General features: G+C 46.9%; 1 protein-coding gene across 2 annotated transcripts in view; it reads left to right on the top strand.

The window, feature by feature from the left end:
• The window catches only part of LOC144156309 (protein Skeletor, isoforms B/C-like), a 219,706-nt gene that overhangs the window by 106,493 nt on the left and 87,660 nt on the right, over window positions 1–25,553 (top strand). For both annotated transcript variants that reach the window (XM_077688286.1, XM_077688285.1), the window contains exons 6-7: window positions 3,584–3,656; window positions 3,707–3,882. In XM_077688286.1, coding sequence (XP_077544412.1) covers window positions 3,584–3,656; window positions 3,707–3,882 — 249 coding nt within the window. The remainder of the gene's footprint in view (window positions 1–3,583; window positions 3,657–3,706; window positions 3,883–25,553) is intronic.

Genomic DNA, 25,553 nt, shown 5'->3' with positions numbered 1-25,553 from the left:
AGAAAAAAAGAACAAAAAACAAAAACAAAAAAAAACAACCGGAATTGTAAAAAGCTGACTCTCATGCCAATGGGTTTCACAAGAAGTTCCATTTCTGGTTCCGTTTAGACGGTGACGCAGATATTTTAGTTCGGATTACCGGGAGTTTATTTTTTACATTATCTGAATACAAAACCAACAAACTTACCGGCTACTGTTCCGTTTAAGCGGCAATTCCGTTTAAGCGATTTCCGTTTATCGAGAGTCCACTGTAGTAGAAAATCTGCAGAGTTTAACAAGCCCCTCTGCATGGAATTTTTGCACTACGAAAAAGCGTTTGATTCAGTGAGCACCCCACCAGTGCTGGGTGCATTGAAAGACCAGGGAATAGAGGAGACCTACGTATGACTCCTAGACGAAATGTAGCTACGAAGGATGTACGGGAAGCGTAGTCCCTCGCAAACAAAGCGACGAATTCTTGATCCGAAAGGGCGTATACCACAGCGAGATACCATCTCGCCAAAACTGTTCACAGCATGTCTGGAGGGGATATTGAAGAACCTAAACCGGGGTAACACAGGTTTACGGATTAACGAAGAATACTTTAGCTATATGAGGTTTGCAGACGACGTAGTGTGGCTAACTGAGTCTGCAGAACCCCTGCAAATATGCTTGAGGAACTACAATCACAAAGCGTGGCCGTGGGGAGAAAAATAATTATGAATACATCTTAAGTAATGAAGAATAAACATGCCAAAAGCGCGCTGTTTAGCGGATGAACTGAAGGCTAGAACAAGTAGAATATTATAACCACCTCGATCAGGTTGTCTTTGCTGATCGCAATGACGAGAGAGAAATCCGGCGCTGAGTAGGTATAAGCTACTCGGCAAGTACTCCCAAATAAAGAAAATGTAAGCTACCTCTATCACTGAAAATAAGATTATACAACCAATGCCTCCTACCAGAGATGACATATGGAGCGGAAACTTGGTGCTTACTAAACATCTTGAAAGCAAACTTAGGTCGGCTCAACGGGACGCGTGGAGAGTTTTAGCATATCGTTACCGTGTTTACGTTGCCGTGTTTGCGTTACCGTTTGCCGTGTTACCGGATGCCGCAGTGTCCGTTAACCGCCAAAAACAGTAAAGCACGTTTTAGCACGCCCTGAGCGGTTCGCGTATTCCGGCCGCTTTGGTGCAGGCAGCGACATCTGATGAATTATACACACATACACATACACACACATACACGCACACATGCATGCACACATGCAGGCGTGCACACACGCGCGCGCGAATGCTCACTTGAGCTTTTCAGGTGTTTCAAGCAGGGACAGCAGCAAATAACACGCCTTAAGGCAAGCACTGTAACCGCCGTAGACGGATGTGTGACGCCAGGTCCACGTGAAAGCGAAGTATCATAATATAGCGCCGCCGTAACAAGTAATGACAAATACTGATAGTTTAATACGCCAATGCCTCGACATTGGGCTGCTTCTTCAACACGCAATTCGCCAATCCCAACCGTTTCGCCATCCTGATACGCGAATCGCGCGACTCTGTGACGTCGGCTCAGGGATTCTCGCATTTGTCGTCTGCTTCACTCTGGCTCGCTCTCCCTGTTGTTTCTTCGCGCTTGGTTGACTTTTGATGCTTGTCCGCACCATGCTTTGTGTGTGCGTAACTTTTATCATAGTAAAACACTTAAAATCGCATGCACTAGCTCAAGGCGTCTTTAAAGTACAGCTTTTGATACCGCTCCGGAAGGAACATTGGCGGCAATGCCCCATTCCTTGCGAAACCGGTACTGTGCGGAGCGCGATGAGTCGGAGCTAGGCGTCAGCTTCTGTATCGAGAAGTCTTTCGAACAAAGCCAGGTGCTAATAACCGACAACAGCGAAAATACTAGACGAAAACAAATTCAGGCCTTCGAAGTTCTCGGCTTTGGCAGAAGGCATTGCGACTCCCTGTAATGGTACGTGAGGAAATGGCGAAACAGTTTTTGTAACCTTGCCGGTTGCTCAAAAGTATTTTATCACATGACTTTACGTTATATGAGTGTGGCGACATGTACTATTGGGCGCAAAAAATGTAGATTGAGTTCAAATAACCTACTGGTGGATGGGCCCCTGCCGGTTTTATACGACGCTTCCAATCAGTATGGAGGTTTATTGAGCAAAACGTTAGCATTTGAGCACGATACCAATAACGTGGTCAGTTCGAACGCGGGGGATGTGCTCGTATACAGGAACTGGTGCCATAACCGCTCACCCACGAAGCAATCGTGGTTTTAACCTCGTCATATGTGTAGGTGTGAACCAAATCATAGATACTTAGGAATGACACACCCATTTTGATTGCTGCTTTCTGTCCTTGTAGAAAGTCAGTACGGAGTGTAAAAAGTCAGTACTGCGGGTGACCGAACCGTTTCGTCATAAAACGTTAACCGTTTTTTTAATTTTTTTCGGTTCAGTTCCGGTTCAGGTTCAGCGTGCACAAAAAATATTGGTTCGGGTATGTGTTCAGTTCCGGCAAAAAATACCGGTTCGGATCCGGTTCTACATCCTGATTTAAACGCTCGAAAACTATACCGAGTTTGGCTTTACATGGACGAGCTTTCTTTGTACATGAATCTCGTCTATGCATGTTGAAAAGTTCAGAGACAGCTAAAATTTGTACAAAGCAGTTGCAAGAGGGCCATTCTGTGCCTGGAAGCTCCGTCGTTTTTGCATGAAAACAGTGTTTTTCCAGCGAGGAGAGCACTAAGCGATGGCAACTTCAACGGCTGCAGCCTTTTTACTTTAACTGTAGCCACGCTTGTAGGGCCTCCCTGGGGTGGCTTAGAAGCGCCACAAATGGCAAAGTTGGGTATGACAGCCGTCTTCAGTCAGTGGCTGCAGCTAGGACCGCAGTTATCTTCGGGGTGTCTTTTTGAGGCACTGCACCGCACCCAAGCGATGGGAAAGTGGTGCAGAGAAATTCCTTTTTGTTTATTATTTCCAGATACATGCTATCGAACAAGACGGGATGAATATTTCTTTGTGACTTGTTCTTTCTGGTGTACGTACGCTATGCAACTCGTGGAACGGTATGGAACGCTTCAGCACAGGGTTGGGAGCTGTGGACGCCTATTGCGGACGATATCGGGTGGGTGCGCGTTCGGTGGACGCCAGCCTGGTGCGTGTTTTCGACAACCTAGCGAAGTAACAATTTCACCTTAAAGAGTTCTTAGTTAAGCGCACAGTCGAGCCCACAGAATGTCTGCACTTCCCTCAGGGTGGATCGGCAAAGACTAAGCGCTACCGACCGAGGAAAAGACGAAATAACAACGATGTAGGGCCGGTCAAATGCGTCTACAGTGGAGATGTGGGCATCAAGTGCAGCGCTGTCAGGTGCAGTGGCATGAGGAAGAAGTAAAAAAGCCAAACAAGCAATAACAAATTCGGCGGGGGGATCGTCGAGCCTGGGCAGGTCGCTACCTGTAAAGCCTGATCGTGGTCGTTGCTTACCTATAGCAGTGCGTTTATTTTGTGCAAGAGTGCAAGGCATAGGCACTGATATTTTCTCACCGAACCGCCGGCCCTGACAAAAATGTCCTGTTGCAGACGCCCACTTCCTGGTCGGCAAGGGCGAGATCACCGGCAGCAATGGCGTCATCGTGGCCGACGAAAAGGGCAGGTGAGAAAGTGCCTCTTTTGAAGGCCGCCACTGACTCCTGCTCTTGGCAGCTTGGACAAGCTGGCTGGCTACTTTGGCCAGAACCTGACGCTGAGGCTTCGTGAAGGAAGTAGCTGGGACCAGTACGACTGGTTCTCGGTCTACTGCCTCAAGGCGGCGCAAGACTTTGCCCACATTCGGCTTCCCACCATGCTGAGCGTCCCTGTCCACATGGCCGGCTCTCCAGGTGAGCGTCGATGTCTGGTCGTGATGGGCAGAACCGAGGACTATCCTTGCTCACGTGAACTCAGAACACAGCGTAGCTAGGAGCATGCAGAAATGTCGGTAAAAGAACGACAATGAGCCATGAACTTACAGGACAGCCCTGAGTATGACTGGAATTTCGACAGTACTGTGCCGCGTGGACTATGGATGCATTGTATACCAGTCTGCAACCACAACAGCACTGAAAATGTTGGACCCAGTATACAACTTGGGGCTTCGCTTGGCAACAGGTGCATATCGAACAAGCCCCATTCCATCCCTTCATGTTGAATCTAATCAGTGGTGCTTGGAGTACCAGCGCACTTACAGAGCTCTGATGTATGCTGCAAAGATTACTTCTATGAAGGAACACCCTTTGAACGCAATTATGAAAAATAACACTAATAATAAACTTTTTGAAAATCGACCATCCATAGCACCACCCTTCCCTTGGGCAGTGTCACGCCTCTCAAAGGACCTACAAGTTCCTCTTGCTGAAGTTTACTGCACCTCCATTCATGAGTTGGTTGCTCCGTGGGACATTTGCCCAATTCAGTGTGACATGTCTTTCAGAGAACTGCAAAAGAAAATTGTTCCAAACTTTGTTATTACTCAGCACTTTCTGTCACTCAGGAACAAATACAAGGCAGCTGAATTCTACACAGATGCCTCGAAGACTTCTGCAGCGGTGTCTTGTGCCGCAATTGGCCCCATATTCACTTTGTCCAAAACAATGAACAGGAACACTAGTATATTTACTGCAGAGGCATATGGTATCCTGCTAGCTTTGAACCACATTCTCCAAAACAAAATTAAGAGCTCAGTTATATACACAGACTCACTGAGTGTTGTTACAAAGCTTCCATCTCTGAAGGCTAGTAAAAACCCAACTTTTAATTCTGTTCTAAGAGCTCTGTACTCGGCTTATAGTCTCAAGCTTGCTGTCACAGTGTGCTGGGTTCCGGGCCACTGTGGCATTGCTGGAAATGAAGCCGCTGACCAAAGTGCTGCAGCTGCTGCCCTTCGTGAAAGCATAGATATTAAGCTGGTTCCATATGAAGACCTCAAACCTTATGTGAGGAGGAAGCTGCGAGAGCACTGGCAACAACAGTGGGATAAAGAAATAAGCAACAAATTACATGTCATTAAACCAAAAATTGAAAAACCTCCCTCTGAGAAACATGCTAGATCAATAGAAGTGGCCTTATGCAGACTTAGAATTGGCCACACACACATCACACACTCATACCTTTTAACAGACGCAAACAAGCCACAGTGCCATCGATGTGGGGGTCAGCTTTCTGTCCTTCATATGCTTATTGAGTGTGACATGTGCATCATTGAAAGGAAACGTCATTTTAATGAAGCTTACACATATAACATTCCCTTGCACCCTTCACTATTTTTATCAGACCATCCAATGTTCCCATACAAAAAAGTTTTTAGTTACCTAGCAGATGTAGACTTTTTAAAATACATATCATATAGACCATAACCTCACCTGTGTTCATTATGTGTTTTAAAACAGTGGTGGAACCTGAGACTTTACACCTTAGGTGCTTGCACTCACTGTTTTAATATGACCCTATACACCATTTATCTTAGTATACTCACTATGCTTTAATTATGGCCCTATACACCAACCCTCTGAGTAAAGTTTTTAAACTAGTGCCTCCTTTACAAATCTTTCTCATCTCTTTCATCATTGTCATGGCGCTCTTTGCCTTTGTCGGCCTTGCGCCATTAAACCCAAAATCATCATCATCATCAGTACTGTGCCGCGTGTCCTATGCCGCACTATTATGCACGAAGTAGGTTATAAGATTAGGATTTCATCGTCTGTCCATAAGGCATTAGCTAGATTCACCATGAAAGATGCACCCATTTTTCTGACATCCTCCCCCGACCTCCTGATAAAAGTGATTTGGGGTATATGGACGTCAATTTGCAAGACTGGTTGGCCGCAATAGAGAGAGAGAGAGAGAGAGAGAGAGAGAGAGAGAGAGAGAGAGAGAGAGAGAGAGAGAGAGAGAGAGAGAAAACTTTATTTTTTAAACAGCCCTAGTCCGGGCCATCGTGCCACAGTCTCTTCATTAGGAAACGGCTGGTCCGTAGAACTCCGAGAGGTCCGCACTAACACGAAGGCGGTGGGCCGCCAAAAGTTCTTGCGTCGATTTGACATCTACGCCAGGGCCCGGGTTCTACCAGTCCTCCCTGGAAGCGATGCGGGAACGCAGGTGTGGTGGTAGGTCTGGTGGATGGCACTCCCAGTAAATGTGTCGTACTGATGGGTAGGAAGGGCAGTTGGGTGTAGGGCAAGGGGGACGCGAGAGGATGCCATGCATGTAATGGATACGGGATGTAGTGATAAGAATAAGAGATGATGTCTGTGCTTTCCGGACCACAGATGCGATGTCACGGGAGCGGGCGAGGGGGGGGAGACCGGGAAACACTGCCTGCGTGCGCGTAGCGCGCAGAGATGCTGTCGGTGTGCCTGATGTTCTGAAATCTTTTGAGTGCCAGGGTGGTACACATGGGGCCACAACAATGACGGACCCGGGGAGAGTACTCGGGTAAGCTCGTGTGCTCGAGCATTGCCGTCCAAGTTGGCGTGGCCGGGGACCCACACCAGCATTGTCTTGTGGGGAGGATGGGCGCGAAGGGCGCAGTTGAGGGTGTCAGAGGTATGAGGGTGTGTGGTGTATCGGGAAATATGTCGTAGTTCCTCCTGTGAGTCACTAAACACGAAAATTGGGGTGGCAGGGGGCTCGACTTTCAAAGCGTATTCGACGGCGGCGGCTATGGAGAATTCTTCGAGGGTTGTACAACTTTAGGCGTTCTTGAAGTCGACAATGGTGTCTACAGATCGGGTAGGGCTATGGAGGGCGATAGCACCATCTCTAGAAGTGGAGTCAAAACTGGCGTCCGTGAAGTAGATTGCCGCACCATTCTGTTAAGCCAATCAATGCGCCTGTTCAATGCTTTTGTGCGTTGTTTCCTGCGGACCAAGTTGTGAGCAGGGTGCATGTGGCGAGGAATACGCTCAATTACTAGGTTTGGGAAGAAGGGAGGAGGTTCGGGAGGGATTGGAGGAAGACTCTTTTGGGTAGTTTAAGAGACTGAGAATCGTCCGACCTGAAGCCGAGAGCTTTAAGCGCTCGAGCTGGGCCTGGAGGTGAGATGCGATCCGTTCCTCGAGGGTATTATGAATGCCTAGGGCCACGGTGTAAGATATATTATTAGGTGAGGACACAGCTTACAAAACGAACGTGTGCTCTTAGTTTTGATAAAGCCGCCAAACTGGCGCCACTGAGACCGTTGATTGCAGCGCCCTCCAGCGGCAGAGAAAAGAAGCTGCCCGAGCGCCGCCCACTCGGAGGTGTTCGGATCCCTTCGGCTCCTTCTCGGGCCTTCTCGGCAACTTCCGTAACCAGCCGTCTGCTCGATTTCTGCTCGCCGCAGCTTGGCTGGTTCCGCCGGCCGGGGGTGCAGACGATAATTTGAAGAAAGCCGTGCGAAAGCCTTTGCGCTCGCCCCAGTGTTTCAACGTGTTCTAAGCATGTGTTTTGAGTCGCTAACAATTAAAAGGAGGTATAAAACACTAAACCGTAGGGAATGTGTGCCGCGGTAGCCGTTGAGCGCTCACAAAAATGAGATTTTATGCTGCGCTTTTTATGCTTGCGCAAAGAAAAAATGGGGTGCAAATGTTTTATTGAGTACGTACTGAAACGGATGGCAAGAAAACGTGACAGTAATTAACGTTACTTGCGATCCTAAACGAATGAATGCGTGCTCTGCAGCCATCCCCACCAGAAAAGGATGCTACTTGCGGTCAGCATTTTTCTGAGAGAGCGGTTGCGCGAAAGGGTTCTTTTTGGTGCTTTGAGGGGATGTACTACTGAATGTCGAAGAGGTGTGCGCTCGCAAACGATGCAGTGCTGCCGATTTTACCGTTGGCTACAGCCCCCCAAGCTACTCCGTACAAGCAGCGGCAAAAGAAAGCGTCCGCTGCCGGAACAACGCCCCGACATACAAGGAAAGTAGGCAGTATGTAAAATGGATTAAACTGGCGGCGAGTACGCTGATAATTCTTTGTCGTAAATGACGTTGCACAACTGGACGTTGCCCATGCACGAAGCAGCGGAGACGAATCGATGTTGTCAAATTCACTGCCGGTGTCCAATGTTCTGAGGAGCTGCGCGCGCGTCTTAATGAACTTAGGACGCCCGAAATTTCGCCGCTGTTTAAACAATGCAATAAATTACGCGTTAAGATCGTGTTGTGTGAGCTCACACGGTGAGCTCAAACAATGTTGTTTTACACGCATGCCGCTGGTGCCTGCGAACCACCTGGCTTCGGACAGTCGTTGTTCAAGTCATTTGAAGCCTCGGTCGCTTCGAAGCTTAGTTAAGAGTTCTGCCACCAGATGTCCTTTCAATCAAAGGTCCACGTGCGACGCCACGGCACCACCAACTCTATTTGACCGATTTTTGGGCTGCTGTGTCCGCACCTAAAAGTATATCTTACACCGTGCCTAGAGCTAAGAGGCCTTGTGTGGCGGCATAATGAGGTATCCCCAGTGCCAAACGGCACAGGGCACGGAGGGCTCCTTCATGACGGTTTGTCCGGGAAAGTGAGAGGCGGAGGTAGCGCACAGTGAACAGGACGCGAGATATCGCCAAAGAGTCCACAATGCGGAGAAGGTGAGGCTCTTTGAGGCCTTGTGTGCAGTTAGAAATGCGCTTGAGAAGATGAGATGCCTGAGATATCTGGGAGGGGAGTATTTGTTTATTGTTTATTGAACTTCTGACAATAAAATTGCCAATGTGCTGAGGCAAAAGGCGATTGAGGCATTGCAGTCACCCCAGGTGCAGCAGCTGCCGCCAAAGACGACTGCAATACTCGCCTGACTAGGCCCCTAGCACCTGACAGCACAAGCGACAGCAGAAGCAGCTATACATGCCAAAATACATACAACAAGCATGCACACTTCCGGTGTGACAACAGCAACATATGCCAAAATAAAGCATACTAAGAAGACATAACTGAAGAGAATTACACGCTTTTCTTGCGTAACAAAATGTAATAGAAATAAAATTATCGTGCCCACTCTTCGTTTTTGCGCAGAAAAAGTAATATAGCGTAAAAAATCACAAAGTCAACAGATCTACAAGAAAAATCTTACACATCATGGAGAAAATACATTTTGGTTTTCCGTTTAAAAGCGTATACCGAGAAAGTGTGTTCAACCATGTCAAATAGTACAGGGTGATTGTTCAAAAGATTAGGAATTTGCCATTTAAGTGTTTGAGTGCCATAATTAGTTCTAGTTCGTGCTTTTATAAAGTTTTTATGCCGGAAATTATATGCCACTTCAGTGTTAGTGAAATTAAAAAGAAAAAGCTATGGGTTAGTATTGAACTCTAGAAAAATCGTTTCAGCCAGTCGTTGATTATACAATGACTGAACATAAAGTATGCAATCTTGTTGAAAGTATGTATATGTATTGGTATAGTTTGAGAGATTATGAATGAACCGCAGACCCTTCTTTTGCATGCGATGCAAGCCAACCATGAGTGATTTTGACGCAACTTCCCATACAAGTAAGCAATAATGTAACCGTGCGTGCACATAGGCAAAATAAAGTTGCTTTTTTATTCTCGTAGGCAAAAGGGCTCTAAATTTACTTAACATGCCAATGTGTTGCGCAATGTTACGTTTTATAGAACTTATATGACATCCCCAACGAAGATGTTCATGAAATACTACACCTAGAAACTTATGGTCAGAGACTCGTTCCAAAGGCTTAGATTCAAAAGTAATTACATTAGTAAGAGTAACAGTTCTGTTAATAGAACAAAATACTATATACTTCGTTTTATTAATGTTCAGGTGAAGCTGATTGGAACGGAGCCATTGGGATATGCTTTCGAGCCATGAATTTGTTAAGGAAACAAGAGATGATATGTTCCGGGATGAAAAGAAGACATTTGTGTCATCTGCGTAAAGCACAATTTCTGGTGTGTGGGGGATATTAACTATGTCATTTATGTATAGAATAAATAATATCGGTCCTAATATTGACCCCTGTGGGACGCCAAATTTTATATATTCAGTATCTGAAGGCATGTTATGAAGTAATACATACTGTTTCCGATAAGATAAATAACTCCGTATCAACTCGAGTGCAAGACCTCTTATGCCGTAATACGGTAACTTAGCGTATAGGATTTCATGTTTAATCGAATCGAACGCTTTACTAAAGTCTAAAAAAATACCTAGAGTGTACAACTGTTTCTCTATGTTGTCTACAAGTTTTTCTCTAATATTTAGCAGAGCCATCTCCGTTGATTTGTTTTTCTGAAACCCATACTGATTAGCTGATATTAGATTATATTTATTTAAGTGACTTGTAATACGGGAATTAATAACTTTTTCTACTATTTCCGAAAAAAGAGGGAGTACAGATATCGGCCTATAATTGCTAATGCAATCAACGGCACCTGACTTATATAAAACAGAGACTCTCGCCACTTTCATTTTATCCGGGAAAATTCCAGTGGATAAAATAACGTTTGTTAGATGACAGACTACATCAGCTATAATGTTCGCTACAGCTTTTATGGGTGCAGCCTTAATACCATTAAATCCACAGGAACAATTATTTTTAACCTTACTTATAATGCCAACGATTTCCGTTGGTGTTCCCCGCAGGGGGCACCTTGTGTACTCAAGGTGTTATGGTGAGTAGCGCCACCATGGTCCCGAGCTCCGCAGGGGTGCCTACTGCCGTAGGCACTTGGTGTCTTGCAACACCACGGACCCGAGCACATGTGGGCTGGACCCACCCACGTCCCGGCTGTGCGTGGCTGAGCCGCGTCCGGGGAAAAGGGAATCCTGGTGGCTGAGCCAAAGCCGGGGTTGTTTTGGACCTTCACGGCCCCCCGGTAGAGGCAACACGCCACTTTGGCCCCTGCTTCTCGCAGACGGTGCCCCCGGTCTGACCCGCCCGGGGGGAACCAGCCAGTCGCCTTTTCCTGCCTCCCTCTTAGCTCTTTCACCTTCCTGTCCTCTTTGCTACCCCTGTCCTGTCATCTCTTCTTTTCCTCATCTCCACACATTTCCAGGCGGCGAGGGTTAACCCTGGGTAAGGAATCAACCTTGAGGACTTAAACAGGATTATAGCAGCTATGTATGGCTAACGCGCATTTATGGCGTTCCCAGGTTGGGCTCGGTGGTGGGCGGCCAGCATAGCTGCTGAATTGATTTCACTTGTTATGACAACAAGATTTTCTGCATCCCATGATCGTCCTCCGAAACGGGGGCGCAACGAAGCAGTCCAGCAGTTTTTCACTCCTAAAAAGCCAGAAAATTTCCTAAAGTTCCACGTCATGCACTGTGAAAAAGAAGGCATGTCAATGAGACGTCTGTCACCATTCTTGGTAGCCAAAGTTCTAACAAATGAACTAGGCGGTGGCTATAAAGTAAGCAAGTTGGGAAGCGGTGACCTTCTCTTAGAAGTACAAGACGCAGCTCAGTGTGCCAAGTTGACGAAAATAACCACTGTTGGTGACAATCCTGTGAGCATCAGTCCCCACCGATCCATGAACACTACCAGAGGTGTTATCTCTGATGAAGACTTTCTGAACTTGTCTGAGCAAGAACTCCTGGAAGGGTTCGAGGGCCAGAATGTTGTAAATGTTCAACGAATCAAAATACGTAGAGATGGGAAGGAAATTTCGACCAAGCATGTAATCCTCACATTCTCGACCAGTGTACTGCCCGAGTCTGTTGAGGCAGGCTACGTTAAAATCCCTGTCCGCTTGTATATTCCAAACCCCCGACGCTGCTATAAATGCCAAAGATTTGGCCATGGTTCATTGAGCTGCCGGGGCAAGGCAGCATGTCCTAAGTGTAGCCTCCCCGACCACTCGTCTGACACCTGTGAAGCTCCACTACACTGTGTAAACTGCAAGGCAGAGCACGCCGCGTACTCGCGGTTGTGCCCACAATGGAAGAAAGAAAAAGAAATAATTGCTCTGAAGTATAAGGAAAACATTACCTTTAGGGAAGCACGACAGAGACTGTTCCTGACACACACTAGCTTTGCCGATGTAACCCTCCCAGTGAGGCCCCAAGGGACGCCCCAAGCCCCTTCAGTGCCGGTGGCTAAGGCCACTGCACATGCCACAAAAGAAGCGTCAAGGGCTGCCCCAGCACCCCTTGATGCCAACGCTAGGCCTGGCACTGCAGTGCCGGTCCCTGCTGAGAGGCAGGCTGCCGCAACCAGCCAGCCTAGCCCTGCTGACGAGGCTTCGCAAGAAGCCATGGACACAACGCCAAGCCCTCCGTTGCGCGGTACTCCGATAGGGCGCGGCACGTCGCTTGACCGTTCAAAGCAAAAGACACCTAGGGTCACGGCTCCTGGGAAGGTGTCTTGAGCCTGGGAGGGTGACAGCATGGCACTTCCTTAATCCTTGTTCAGCATAAGCTGATGGTAACTGATAATGTAGTCCAATGGAACTGCAGAGGCCTCCTGAAAAACTTGGACGATATCTATGAATTGCTGTCACAACACCAAATAAGTATTATGTGTCTCCAGCAGACACACTTGAGGACGAACCAAACAAACTTCTTCTTAAAGAACTACTCAGTATTTAGGAAAGATAGAGATGGCTGCATGCACCCCTCTGGAGGAGTTGCGATTATCGTGCAAAAATCAGTGCCATGCCAGTTCTTACTGCTACAGACCACTTTAGAGGCTGTAGCCATACGAGCCATTATCTTTAATAAACTGGTAACAGTATGCTCACTGTACATACCTCCAGACCACAGGCTCTCCAGTATGGAGTTTGAAACATTAGTTGATCAGCTGCCAGAGCCGTATCTGCTAGTTGGGGATTGTAATGCTCACCACCCACTCTTGGGTTCTGCACGCACGGATGTTAGAGGACGCCTCTTCGAAAAGTTTCTGCTATCATCTGGAGCGTGCATACTTAACAAGAAAGACCCAACATACTATAACACGACACATGCCACGTACTCCTGCATAGATCTCGCCATAGCCTCTCCAGTTCTGTTTCCAGCACTCCAGTGGAAGGTCATTAATAACCTGTACGGAAGTGACCACTTTCCTGTAAGCCTCAAGCTTTTAGACAATAAACAAGACAACACTCCATGCCCACAAAAGTTCAAGGAGGAGGCCGCAGATTGGAAAAAATTCAAAGAGCTCTCTGAGTGTCACTATACACTTATAGACAACCTTGGTATTGACGAAGCTGCTGAAACTCTGACCACCCATATAATTGAAGCTGCAATGAAGTCCATCCCCCAGACTTCTAGTAGGATTACTAAGCCAAAACCTTGGTGGAATGATGATTGCAGGCAGGCCCGTAAGGAACAGAATAAGGCATGGGGTGTCTTGCGTAGGTGCCCAACGACTGAAAACTTGGTACTTTTCAAGCGGGCAAAGGCCAATGGCAGAAGGATACGGCGTATTGCGAAGAGAGAAAGCTGGAATCGTTTTGTGTCATCAATCACATCATATACTGACACGCGGAAAGTATGGAGGAGAATCAAAGCACTCCGAGGAAGTAACACTCTTACGCCCCCTTTGGTCAGCACAAGTGGAGACACTTTACAAGACCAAGCGAATGCCCTAGGCAAGCATTTTGAGTATGTATCAAGCTCAGCTCACTATTCAAATAACTTCCTGAGACACAAGAATGCAGAGGAACGGAAGATCGTACGTGACAAACGGCAGTCTGAGGTAGGGTATAATTGCCCCTTCACTATGCAGGAGCTTAAAGTTGCGCTCACTACTTGTGGTAAATCATCACAAGGGCGAGACCGAATAACATATACCATGATTAAGCACCTGCACCACGACACGCTAGAAGCGCTCTTACTGTTGTTTAACAAGATCTGGCGCGCAGTTTCCAAAAGTGTGGAAAGAAGCTATTGTGGTGCCGATTCTAAAGGAGGGGAAAGATCCATCACTTGCAACTAGTTTTAGACCGGTCGCTTTGACCAGTTGCTTATGCAAGGTCTTCGAAAAAATGATTAACCGTCGCCTTATCTACTTTCTTGAGTACCATGGTATTATAGACAATCGCCAGGCGGGTTTTCGCTCTGGTAGATCTACAGCAGACCACCTAGTGGCTATTGAATCCTACATCAGGGATGCATTTGTTCATAAGCAGCATTGTTTATCAGTTTTCTTTGACCTCCAGAAAGCTTATGACACAGCCTGGCGTTATGGTATTCTTTGTGATCTGCGCCGCCTTGGAGTTTGTGGAAACATGCTGAACAGTTTGAAAGATTACCTTTCGGAGCGCACCTTTCAGGTTAGGGTTGGAAACGTCCTCTCGAAGACGTTCGTCCAAGAAAATGGAGTGCCGCAGGGTGGTGTGCTTAGCTGCACCCTTTTTATTGTTAAATAGAATTCCTTAGGAACTGCACTGCCTCGCTCCATATCCTACTCACTATATGTTGATGATGTGCACATTGCCTTTAAATCATGTAATATGTCCATTTGTGAGAGGCAAATCCAACTAGCTGCAAACAAACTTACAAAATGGGCAGATGAGAATGGCTTCTGTTTTAACCCAGAAAAAAGCACGTGTGTGGTCTTTTCTAGGCAGCGTGGTATCCGCCCAGATCCCGTTATTACACTCAATGAAACACCCATAGCGGTAAAAAAGGAGCACAAGTTCCTTGGGGTTGTGCTTGATGACAAACTTTCATTCATTGCACACCTCAAACGCCTTAGAGTTAAATGTTTGGATACAGTCAGGATCCTGAAAGTCTTCTCACACCAGTCTTGGGGTACTGACACAAAGTGCCTATTATCCTTATTCAATAGCCTTGTGAGGTCCCGAATCGACTACGGGTGTCTTGTTTATCAATCCGCCGCGAGAACAGCACTAAAGATGCTAGACTCTGTCTACCATCTTGGCCTTCGTCTGGCTACAGGCGCTTTCTGAACAAGCCCTGTTTTAAGCCTGTATGTGGAAGCCAATCAGTGGTCTCTTGAAACACAGCGGAAGTACACTGGGTTGAATTATGCTCTAAAAGTGACATCCTTGACCGGATACCCTAACAGCACTCTAGGTAACCAGGCACTCAAGCTCTTTGAAAAGCGACCTGCCATGGCTGAGCCATTTCTTCTGTCGGTGAGGGCACTGGCCACAGGCCTGGGAATATCCTTCACTGACGCTCAGAAAACCAGCTTTGCTGACCTTGTCCCTCCATGGGATCTGTGCCCTATCTCTTGTGATCTCTCTTTTATGAAGATTGACAAAAGAACGGCTCCAAAGGAATTAATTATGCAGCATTTTTTTGCTTTTGCAGAACAAGTACAGAGCATCTGAGTTCTACACAGATGCTTCCAAGTCAGCTGGTGCAGTATCATGTGCTGCACATGGTCCAAACTTTTCCACGTCAAAGACTATGCCTAAAGCCACATCTATATTCACTGCTGAAACACAGGGCCTTGTATTGGCTGTAGAATATATTATTCAGAACAATGTCCAAAAGTCAGTGATATTCACTGATTATCAAAGTGCAGTGCAGGCTTTAGCGTCAGGAAAGTTACAAAAAAATCCAGTCTTTAATCAATTGCTAAAACTACTGTGCTCAGCCCACAAACAAAAACTTAAAAACTTGAAATCACAGTCTGTTGGGTCCCAGGTCACTGCGGCATAGCCGGAAATGAGCAAGCAGACAGGAATGCTGTAACTGCACCTCTTCGGAGTGACCTAGATATTCAAAGCGTCCCGTACGAGGATCTTAAAGCGTACGTACGTAAGAGGCTGCGCGACCAATGGCAGGAAGATTGGAATAGGCAAATAGCAAACAAATTGCACATGGTAAAACCCAAGTTAGGTAGATCGATCCCTGAAAAACGGGACAGGATCACAGAGGTTACTCTCTGTAGACTGCACATAGGCCATACCCATGCTACACATGCGTACCTATTGAAAGGAACAGAACAGCCACGCTGCTTGAGGTGTGGAGGGTCGCTATCAGTCATTCACGTACTGGTAGAATGCAAACTACTTGAACCGCAAAGAAAGCTCCATTTTCCAGAATTGTACACACGCATGATCCCTCAACACCCATTGCTGTTTTTATCAGACGAGCCATTTTTCTCTGTTAACCGTGTTTTTAAGTACCTCTCAGACGTAGATTTTTTAAGGTATGTGTCATATGACCCGTGACCCGAGCCACCATCGCATGCTAGAACCCGGTAGGGCCTCTCACTGCTACCGAAAAGACGGTGGCAAGGGGTGCACGTAGAAAATTCCTGACATAGTGACCATTGTTTTTTACTTGGCCCTCTACACCAATTCTTTTTTAACAGAAATTTGAGATACCTTTTATTATATATTCTGTACTTTATATTCCCACTTGAATAATCCTTCACCATAGTACTGGCGCTCTTTGGCCTTGATGCCCTTGCGCCAAGAAAACCTAACATCATCATCATTTCCGTTGGTGTTGCGGGGTGAAGAAAAATAGAATTAACGAGGTTACTATTGATATATTCCTCAGGCTGTTTAGCAGTAACTGAGTCAGTTGCTCCAAAAGACAAAAAGTGTCGGTTAAATTCATTAGAAAGTGCCTTTCCAGTGACAACTTGTTCACCTACTTTCATTTCAACAGGGATATTGGTGTGTGTTTTCCTTAGTAAATCTTTTACAATACGCCAACTTCTCCGAGGATCGTTGGATACGTCTGCAAATCGGTCAGTATAATACCGGATTCGTGATTTCTTAATATCAGCATTTAATTTATTTCTAACTTTTTTAAATTCCTTTAAAATACACAGGTCCCTGCTCACAATAAACTTGTTAAAAACCGCATTTCGAGCTTTTATTCTTTGTAAAAGCTCGCGGGTTATCCATGGTTTTCTCGCCTTCTTGCATTTCTTTATTGTAGCCGTTGGGAATGTAGCCGTTGGGCATTAGTTGAGGAACAGCAGATCCGTTGCGTGTGAGGGTGAGGCCCAAAGTTTTAGTGAATCCACTTGTGGTATGGAGGCTGCGCCAATTGATAGCTGTATTAAAGAGCGATCCGGGTCAGGGCCTCGTCGATTAGACACCACTAAAAGGCCAGATTTAGGTGCTGATATGTTTAGCCCGATGGAAGATGCATGGTCGAGAATGGTGTCGCACGCCAATTGTAAGGTTTCCTCGATATGTGCCGGACTACCGGAGTTCACCCAAAGGGTATCATCCGCGTAGATGGATTGGTTGAGGCCGGGGATCCTGGCTAGTCGCGGGGGCGGGGATGACAGCGCAAGGTTAAAAAGAGTGGGGGAGAGTATAGATCCCTGAGGGGTCCCTGGTGTGACATAAAAAGGGGTAGCTTCTGAACCGGGAATCGAATAAGCGGCAGTGCGGTTCGAGAGGAAATCTCGAATGTAATGGTACATGCAGCGGCCGCACCACGTTGATGCCAATGTGCCGCGGATGGGGGCAATAATTTTCACTCTGGATGTGCCGTTTATTCGACTCACTCTGCGAAATAGGCCATGTAAGGTATTAAAATAAACAAAACTATGCAGGGTTGCCCACCTTTCTGAGACCAAGCATTACAAACAAAAAATACATTTTCGATCATTGATGAATGCCTCGAACATCGTTATATGCTTTAACATTTTAATTCCTTGGTCTGCATTAGCCTCCAATTTCTCATCCCAATTTACCTATCGCAAGCACAGAGCGCCGCAGTTTCCATCGTGTCTTGTAAGCGCAAAGGAGCCATACTGAGTTCGAACTTCCTATTCAAATACGAGGACTCACTCGGGCAATCGGGCCGTGTAACGCTGCCTTGTAGCCCGCAATTTCAGGCGTAGTTTGGTTTGTTTGTAGGCTTCATGTGTACCGGGTTAGCAACGCCATAGGGATTTATGTCTTGCATCACCTTGCCCCAGGCTGCCTGCAAACGCTTCTTTTGGGACGAATACTTGAATCCAACAACAGGCTTGTTTCCCTGGATCAGCAGGTGTCAGCAAAGCAAGGGCTGCTTTGTTCCCGTGAATGTCGATGCAGTGAAAGCGTTGCCATGTTGGAGAATCCATTCCGCCGAAAAGCGGAGCGGGTCGGAGCCACCGACAGCCGGGCCAAAGGAACGCGACAGCTGAAGGCAGACCGCATCTACTTTTTGCCATGGCTTCAAAGTAAATTCACGCAGGCCACTTGAGGGGGCCAGCCGCAGTTGTGTCCAAACCGTGAGCCCGTCCTACGCCTCCTGGGCGTGCGCCAGCCAACCAGATGAAGGGCAACCGACGAAAGCGAACAGGCGACACGGATACTCCTCGGCACCGGCAGTCTGCCTGCAGGTCAGGTGCGAAGAGGCGCAACAACAGGCGTAGCTCTGAGTGGACAAGAAGAAGGAATACGCGGCAACTGCACAAGGGACAATTAGGTATTGAAGGAAATTACAGATACGCTTAAGAAAAAACTCAATGCTGATTAGATTAGGCATAGCATAAATATGCACAAATAGAAGAAATGTGCGTGGGCAAGGCATGTAAAGCGAATGCAAGATACAGTCAAACCCGATTATAGCTAACCCGGATAAAGCGAATTATGTTATATATCGAACAAAAGTAAAGCCGTTACGAAAATGCATGCAAAGCATATTCCTTATAAGAAAGTTGACATCGGATATGTGGAACTCGGCGCGCCTACAATTGCCACCGACATGCATGTTCTCGGAGCGGCGATTGAGATGCTGATTGGCCACGATTGAGACTTTGAGCCTCGCATGGAGCGACGTGACTCCTGACACCTTCCGTAACTGTTTCCGACGCACGGGATTCACGACGGATAACATCCAGTCAGCGAGTCCGGACCAAGACGGCATCATCGGCGAACTGCGCGAAGAGCTCGCCAACGTTCGAGATGCTGTGCCGAAAGGAGTGTCCTTTAAGGATTTCCTGTGTGTCAGCGACGACTTTGCCTGCAGGCACAGACAGCGTCACTGATGTCATGGCAGCTGGTGCTGCTGAAAGCACCGAAGAGACTGAAAATGTCACAAGAGACACCCTCAGTCTCTTCGGTGCTTTAATGAAGGTTCCGCTTTCCACAGTCGATGTGCTCTGCCAACATTCCTTCGATATTGAAGGACACTGACGTGAACTGGCGCAAACGATGCCTCCGCCAAAATGAAAGTGAAGACAAAAATCACCGCTCTTTTGTGAAATAGGCAGTTAATGCGGAAAGTAGCTTAAGTTCATGCAATAAATGGATTATTTTGTGTAAGGTAATGGCATAATTTATGCGTTTGTTTCTCTACGTGGGAATGGCAGGGGGATCCCGCGTTTTGCGAGCTCGTAACAAAAAAATTCGTTATAGACGGGTCTGGCTGTATCGAATTAGTGGATATATCGAACTAATCGCGGTGCATATTACAGTTCGCTATAACCGGGTTTGAGTGCAACTGTTGGTCATTAAAGGTAACGAATAGATCCCTAGAGAAGGCAACCGTGGCAGAGGGCGGCAGAAGGTTAGATGGGCAGATGAGATCAAGAAGTTTGCGGGGATAAATTGGTCGCAGTTAGCACAGGACCGGGATAATTGGAGATCTATGGGAGATGCCTTTGCCCTGCAGTGGGCGTAGACAGGCTGGTGATGATGCGAATGAAATATGCACGGGGGCACAAACCACGGAAAGGTTAAAATGTTCCGCCCTTACGCCCCGGGGAGATGGTGGACCAACGAAACTGAAAAGTGGCAGCCACGCTGTTTATCGTAAAGGGACACTAAAGGAAAATAGCAAATTAGGCTCAGACGAAAGTTGATTGATTTATTCTGGGGTTCAACGCGCCGAAACTACATAGGTGATGAGGCGCGCCGTAGTGGAAGGCTCCGGATTAATTTTGACCATCTGAAGGGGATCTTTAACGTGCGCCGAAATCCCCAACACACGGGCGTTTTGGCTTCTCGCCACCATCGGAAAAGCGGCCGCCGCGGTCGGGAATGGAACGTGCGACCTTGGGCTCCGTAGCACAACGCCATAGCCACTGAGCCACCGCGGCGGGTTCAGACGAAAGTTCAACTGCCCCGAAGCCCTCTCATCGTTGCGGCGGAAGATTCTTTCATAGGTGAGAAATTTCCAATTGAAAGACGTATTTCATTCCTCGCGCCGTTTCGCAGTTGTCGGAGACAGCGGTGCGGTCTAGCAGGAAAACTAAAACCTCCTGAGCGAACCCTGCTCGCGCACTCTGCGCATCGACGAAACAACTTGCCCGCCCAACACCTCAGTTACCCGCTACTCCCTGCGTCCTTGGCGCCGCACGGGACGTGAGATGGTGGTTAAGCAATGTAAACGTGCCGCGCGGCCTTCTACGTTATCTAGAAAACGTCTAGCACACAGCGCAACCGCAGCGAGGACAATGTCAGGGGCGCTCTGTTGCCTTGAAGCATGGAAGCTTTCCTTTTCTCCATGCCTTGAAGTCTCGTTATGGAGGTTTTAGTTTTAGTCGCTCGATGCACTCGGCTTTACTACGTGGCGCCATCTTTTAGTTCCACTTGAAACATTGCCCAATGCCTCAATGGGAGTATGTGTGCATTTGCGTGGTATTACTATGCAGACGTCTGTGTGCACTTACATTCGAAAACTCGAAAAAGACTTTCATATTTACGGTTCGCAGATGGGCTTAAAGGGGCCGTGCAGACAAAATGCTGGTTTCTTTTATTGGGAAGGTTTCGTGTTTTACAGTGCTTCCAGCGCTTGTCGGGCAGCAACTGATGCCGTCTTCACTGAGAAATTAATCAATTTAGGTTAAAATTTTGACTCTCCCGCCAGATCGTGTGTTTCCTTGATGTCTGCCATGAAGTCATAAGTACGCTTCTACTGCGTCATTCGGCTCTGCAGCCTTTGCTTGCAGTCAGCCCTCCCCGATGGCGATACCATACTCGGCCACGGACCGTTGTGCGCCGTTGCTTGGTTTTTGACCGTATTTGCGCCTGGGTTGTTTTTGTTACGGTATAAGTAATCGTTTCGTGAAACATGAGGTATCCTCGACAAACAGGGTCACGTAAGGCAGCGTCGCTTACGCCAATCGGCCAGTATCGTGTAAGACAACTCCAAAGCGGCGGACAGCGGTGCAGCTAAAACAAGCATAGTGCGCCCAGTACCAACAGCAGTGCGCATCGGTACTAGTATGCTTACGTGTATTTTCGCAACTTTGTTTCCCGCACCATTTTTACAGCGGTAAAATGAATATGCATTACATTTAAGCGCAAATAGCTCGCTCAGCAAGCTTATAAGCCCTGCCTAATTTGCGTGTGTTTTCCCCGGCCTCAGTCAATCGCACAGCTGGGCATATGACATCATAGGTTCTGTGCTATAGTGGGTCGCATGGCCATTCCCTTTTTCCTAATTATATAGCTTACTTAAGCGAAGTATGCGTTAAAAGTGGTGTCAGTATGATTCTCACGAGGCAATCTTCCGACTGAACCAAACTTGCGTTTTTTTCTGCATGGCCCCTTTAAGTAGCGCAGCATTGGTATACGTAGAGTTGGAGGTAAGAGGCATGTGACTGCGCCGAACCTGCAATAACCATTGCAACCTCTGCAGGCGCCGCGGCGTAGCAGCTTGTGAATGTCGGCAAGGCGTGAATTGTACCTGTACATTTGTATAATTGCTCATGACTTATGAAAGTTAACCTGCAAAGGAAGATTTTACGTGTTTCCTTGAAAGCTTGCGTGCGCGCTTCTTGTTCTGTTGTTCGTCACGTGACTCTTGGCACATCCACTCAGTCGCTGTTTACGTCCTTTCTGCTGGGCGACTGATAGCTGCTGCTTCTTATTATTTTTCAAATTATTTTAAAGGTACTGCCCCAGATGCTGGTATATTCGTTTTCTGAGGACGCAAATCTATTTATTTAGCCCAACTTCGGGCTTGTATTCAGCGTTCTCTTTAGCGCGCTTCTACGAGATCGATCTTTTTTTGTGTGTTTTGAACATTCGTAAGTTTTACGTGAGGTAATTCTTACCTAGAAACGACTATGACTATGTGTTCGGACTATTTTGTGTTCCATATATTATTAGACCGAAATTTCTGTTATCTTTTGTATACATAACCAGAAATCTATGAAAAAAGAAAGCTTCTGGTGTCAGATATTTCTTTTTGTGTTTACTACCGCGCGGCAACTAATGACGAACGACGTTTTCAAGCGCTCGCTATTCCTTTTTTTAGCAAGTACCCTGTTTTGGTGGTTTGAAAGAGGGAAAATGTCAGGATATGGGAGGTTTACTTGTCACTGCATATTTGCAGCTGTATAACTTCCTTTTTAGCGACGGACGTAGCCTGTTAATTACTACACAATTGAAAGTTGGACAAGTTGGTGCGTATGCATTTTCAAGTGTAACAGTGCGAAAAAAACGACGAGGGACGCATAAGAAATTCACAAGACGGGTGATAACTCGCCACTAGTATTTTGTTGGAAACAAGCACAAATATATGGCTGACACGCACAATGAAAACTAACACAAATTTGAAACATCAGATAAAACCGGGTAGAAGCATGTGAACCGTTATCATAGCTAGGCGGCATCCAAAAACTCCCTTTCCTCTTAGTGCAGCGTGAAGGAAGCCTGGCTTGCACAACTGACCCTGCTCTTGCTGATATGATAGGCTTCTACAACTTCTCGTGTCAGCTGATGCTTGCATCTGAACAAAACGTCGCAATCGCCAAAACGCGATGTGCACCCACATTCTCGGCAGTGCACTGATAGGTGGGAGGATGTCTTTTCTTGATTCATTTAAATGTTCCCGTTGACACATCTACCTGATTGCCCAATGTAAACTTTCCCACAATCGAGGGGCAAGCAGTAGATAATGCCCGCACGACAGGGCAAAAATCGCTCACCGTGGTTGACACTGCAGCCTCTTTTTGATTTCCCCAGCTTGTGATCGATCTTCCTTTAATGGAGGGGCAAACACGACTAAGTCTGAGGGGTGCTGAGAGGGCGACATTCACCCCGTGTCTCCCTGCTACATTTTTTATATACCATGTGATAAGCGGTGCACATATGGAATGACTGCTATTCTCCTTCTTTTTATCTTGTTTTCGCCTGTGGTCCTGTTTGCGTTTGAGAAGTTTCATTAGCCTGGCGCAGGTTAGCGCAATCCCGCACCCGAAGTCCCCGGCTGCTTTCAGCCTGCCAACCTGGGCTTCAAAACTCACCCCAAATTGATGCACACAGGACTTCGTTAAAGCCGATCGGAGCGAGCTCATTAATACGCTGTTCTTAACATTTTTTTAATGGGCGGATCCTTGATCGGTTCCCGTTGACCGCGGACTATACCAAAAACAGACATGGTCCTCTTCAAACTTTAAGTTGAGGTAAAGGTGTTGTGGGCTTCTCTTTTTGGGAACTTCAACCGTGATGTTAAGCCCTGTACAATCCACCTTCACAACTTTGATTAAGGATTACAGTGACTTCCTTGCCGTAATCCACTACGTTCGTGAGATCAGGAAATCGTCAAAATATCGAAAAAATTGTGGTTGATTCCTCCGTCATTTGAATCGGTAAAACACGAAGGGGAAATGTGCAGCGAAATCTGAAGCGGAGCATGATTTTCGGCCCAAATTGCGGGTCGGCGGCTGTCTTGTGGGTGTGCTTGGCGAGCGACGTCCTGCTGGCGGGTCGCTTCGGCAAAGGTTTACTGACGTCTTTTCCGTGACAAATGTTACGGCAGTGAAATTTTGGTGTATCCCGACATAAAACATTTTCGTGTTACACACGCTCAACCCAATGCATACCCCTGACCTCTGTATACAACCCGTTATGTCAACCCACGAAAGTGGAACGCAGCTCCAGAGAAGCTTCGATTTAAATGCCGCATTTTGATGGGAAAGCCTGTTCATCATTATCCTCAGTAATGCAGGTCTCTACCGCCTGCATGAGGGCCACCATGAGGTAACGTATAAAATAGGTCTTCTGTATCCACACTGAAGGCATAGCAATGACCGGGGGTTGCGGTCGGTCAGGAAGCTAGCCAGTGCACTTGAATGGGGAGTAACGAAAGGGTCTTTGACGCGCAAGGGGGAGAGGTGTGCCTGCAGAAATGGGGATACAGCTTTCTGCCATGTGTGGCGCTCGGGAAGAATAGGCCTAAATGGCACTTCAGCTTTGAGCGATCTCGCCCCAAAGGAGACTTCAAGGTGGGTTTCTTGGCCTTTTTAACTTGCGTGCAGTAAACCTAGCTTCAAGGTTGAGTTCGTCTAAAAGAGTAGCCCGTTGCCTTACTTTTGTATCGTTGACTGAAACCGGCGTGAAGCTTTTTTGCACAGCGGCAAGGGCTTTTTGTTGAAACATGCCCTCGGGAATAACTGTAAAAAATCCTTCTTGATCAGATTGCACAATTCGTAGTTCGTTTGCTACCATCCAGTTGACAACTGCGTTAACAGGATTCCTCTTGGCACTTCCGCCACTGGTTCGCGTTCAAACACTCGTGCACTCAACCACATAAGGTCTAACCTCCTCCTGTCCGCGCCAATTGAATTTTCGAGCGTTCCAGTGCTCGCGCGCCACCTGCTGGAACTGTTGTTAATGTTGAACTTGGAATACTGCCCCGTGGTTGAGGCTTGTCGCCTGCTCTCCTGTTATCTTTTGCGTCGAAGTAGTTTGCAACGCGTGTTTCTAAAATTTTCTATGCAAATATCAAGCAAACATTTATTTTTAATAAAAAGAGCACTGCGAGCTCCAGTTGTGTGTTGATGTTGTGCCTTAAATATGGCTGATTTTTTCATTTTGCTTAATAGTGTTGACAACTATGAACATTGTTTGCAGATTTTGTGGTTTAGAAAAGTTTTGCCTATATAAATGAATACTTAGCTATTCCTTTAACTTCTGGCTGGAAGGCTGAATTGAACGACAGATAAGCATACGGACACCATAATTTTAATAACCTTTTAAATTTTAGTAATCTTAATAATCGGTAATAATTTTAATAATTGGTTTCAATAACCCTTGTGCCCCTTTTGCTGTGTTGGGGAGTGATAGCGCCAAGGTTACTGCGGAAAACCTTTGTAGAAAATACTTCTCAGTCTTCCGAAACAGCAACGACAGCGCGGTGCGGGGTTTGGAAGGTTTTGTGATCCTTCTAAAAACCTCCGGATTCAATTTCAGTTCGTGAATGTCTCCCTGTCTGGCTTGCGTGACGTGTTTCTGCGCGCCCTGGCGTAGAAAGCCGGACATTTAGCTCGGCTGACAGCGCCAGTTTTATTGAAGATCGCTCTCCCTCACTCAATATGCCTGCCTGCCTGTCTGTCTGTCTGTCTGTCCCCTATACTTTTGCGTTTTCAATTAATTACAACAAGACCTGATGTTGCAAGCACAGAATTGCGCAGCGCTGAGCTCGACTATCGCATTGAAACGCCCTCTCTGCAGCGCGCGCTCTTTTTGTAACCACAGTTGAGGCGTTCGTCAAGAGGTCGGCTGGGTGGTAGCACGAAGTGGAGGATCATACGAATGGTCGCACGCTCCGTCCCCGCTTTTCGGCTCACTCTGCTACGTTTCTTTCCTTTGCTTTCCTCCTCTGGCTCTCTTCCCTCCTTCATACTCCGCTGTACTGCGCGTTCGCTCTATGAACCTCCCCTACGCAGACAGAGAACCCCCACGTAAGCCAGCA

This window comes from Haemaphysalis longicornis, unplaced genomic scaffold (genome assembly GCF_048455015.1).
Source record: "Haemaphysalis longicornis isolate Haplotype H1 unplaced genomic scaffold, Haemaphysalis longicornis Haplotype H1 scaffold_1, whole genome shotgun sequence".
Taxonomy (NCBI): domain Eukaryota; kingdom Metazoa; phylum Arthropoda; class Arachnida; order Ixodida; family Ixodidae; genus Haemaphysalis; species Haemaphysalis longicornis.
The sequence above is the reverse complement of the archived record's forward strand: the minus strand, read 5'-3'. Positions and strand labels throughout refer to the sequence as shown.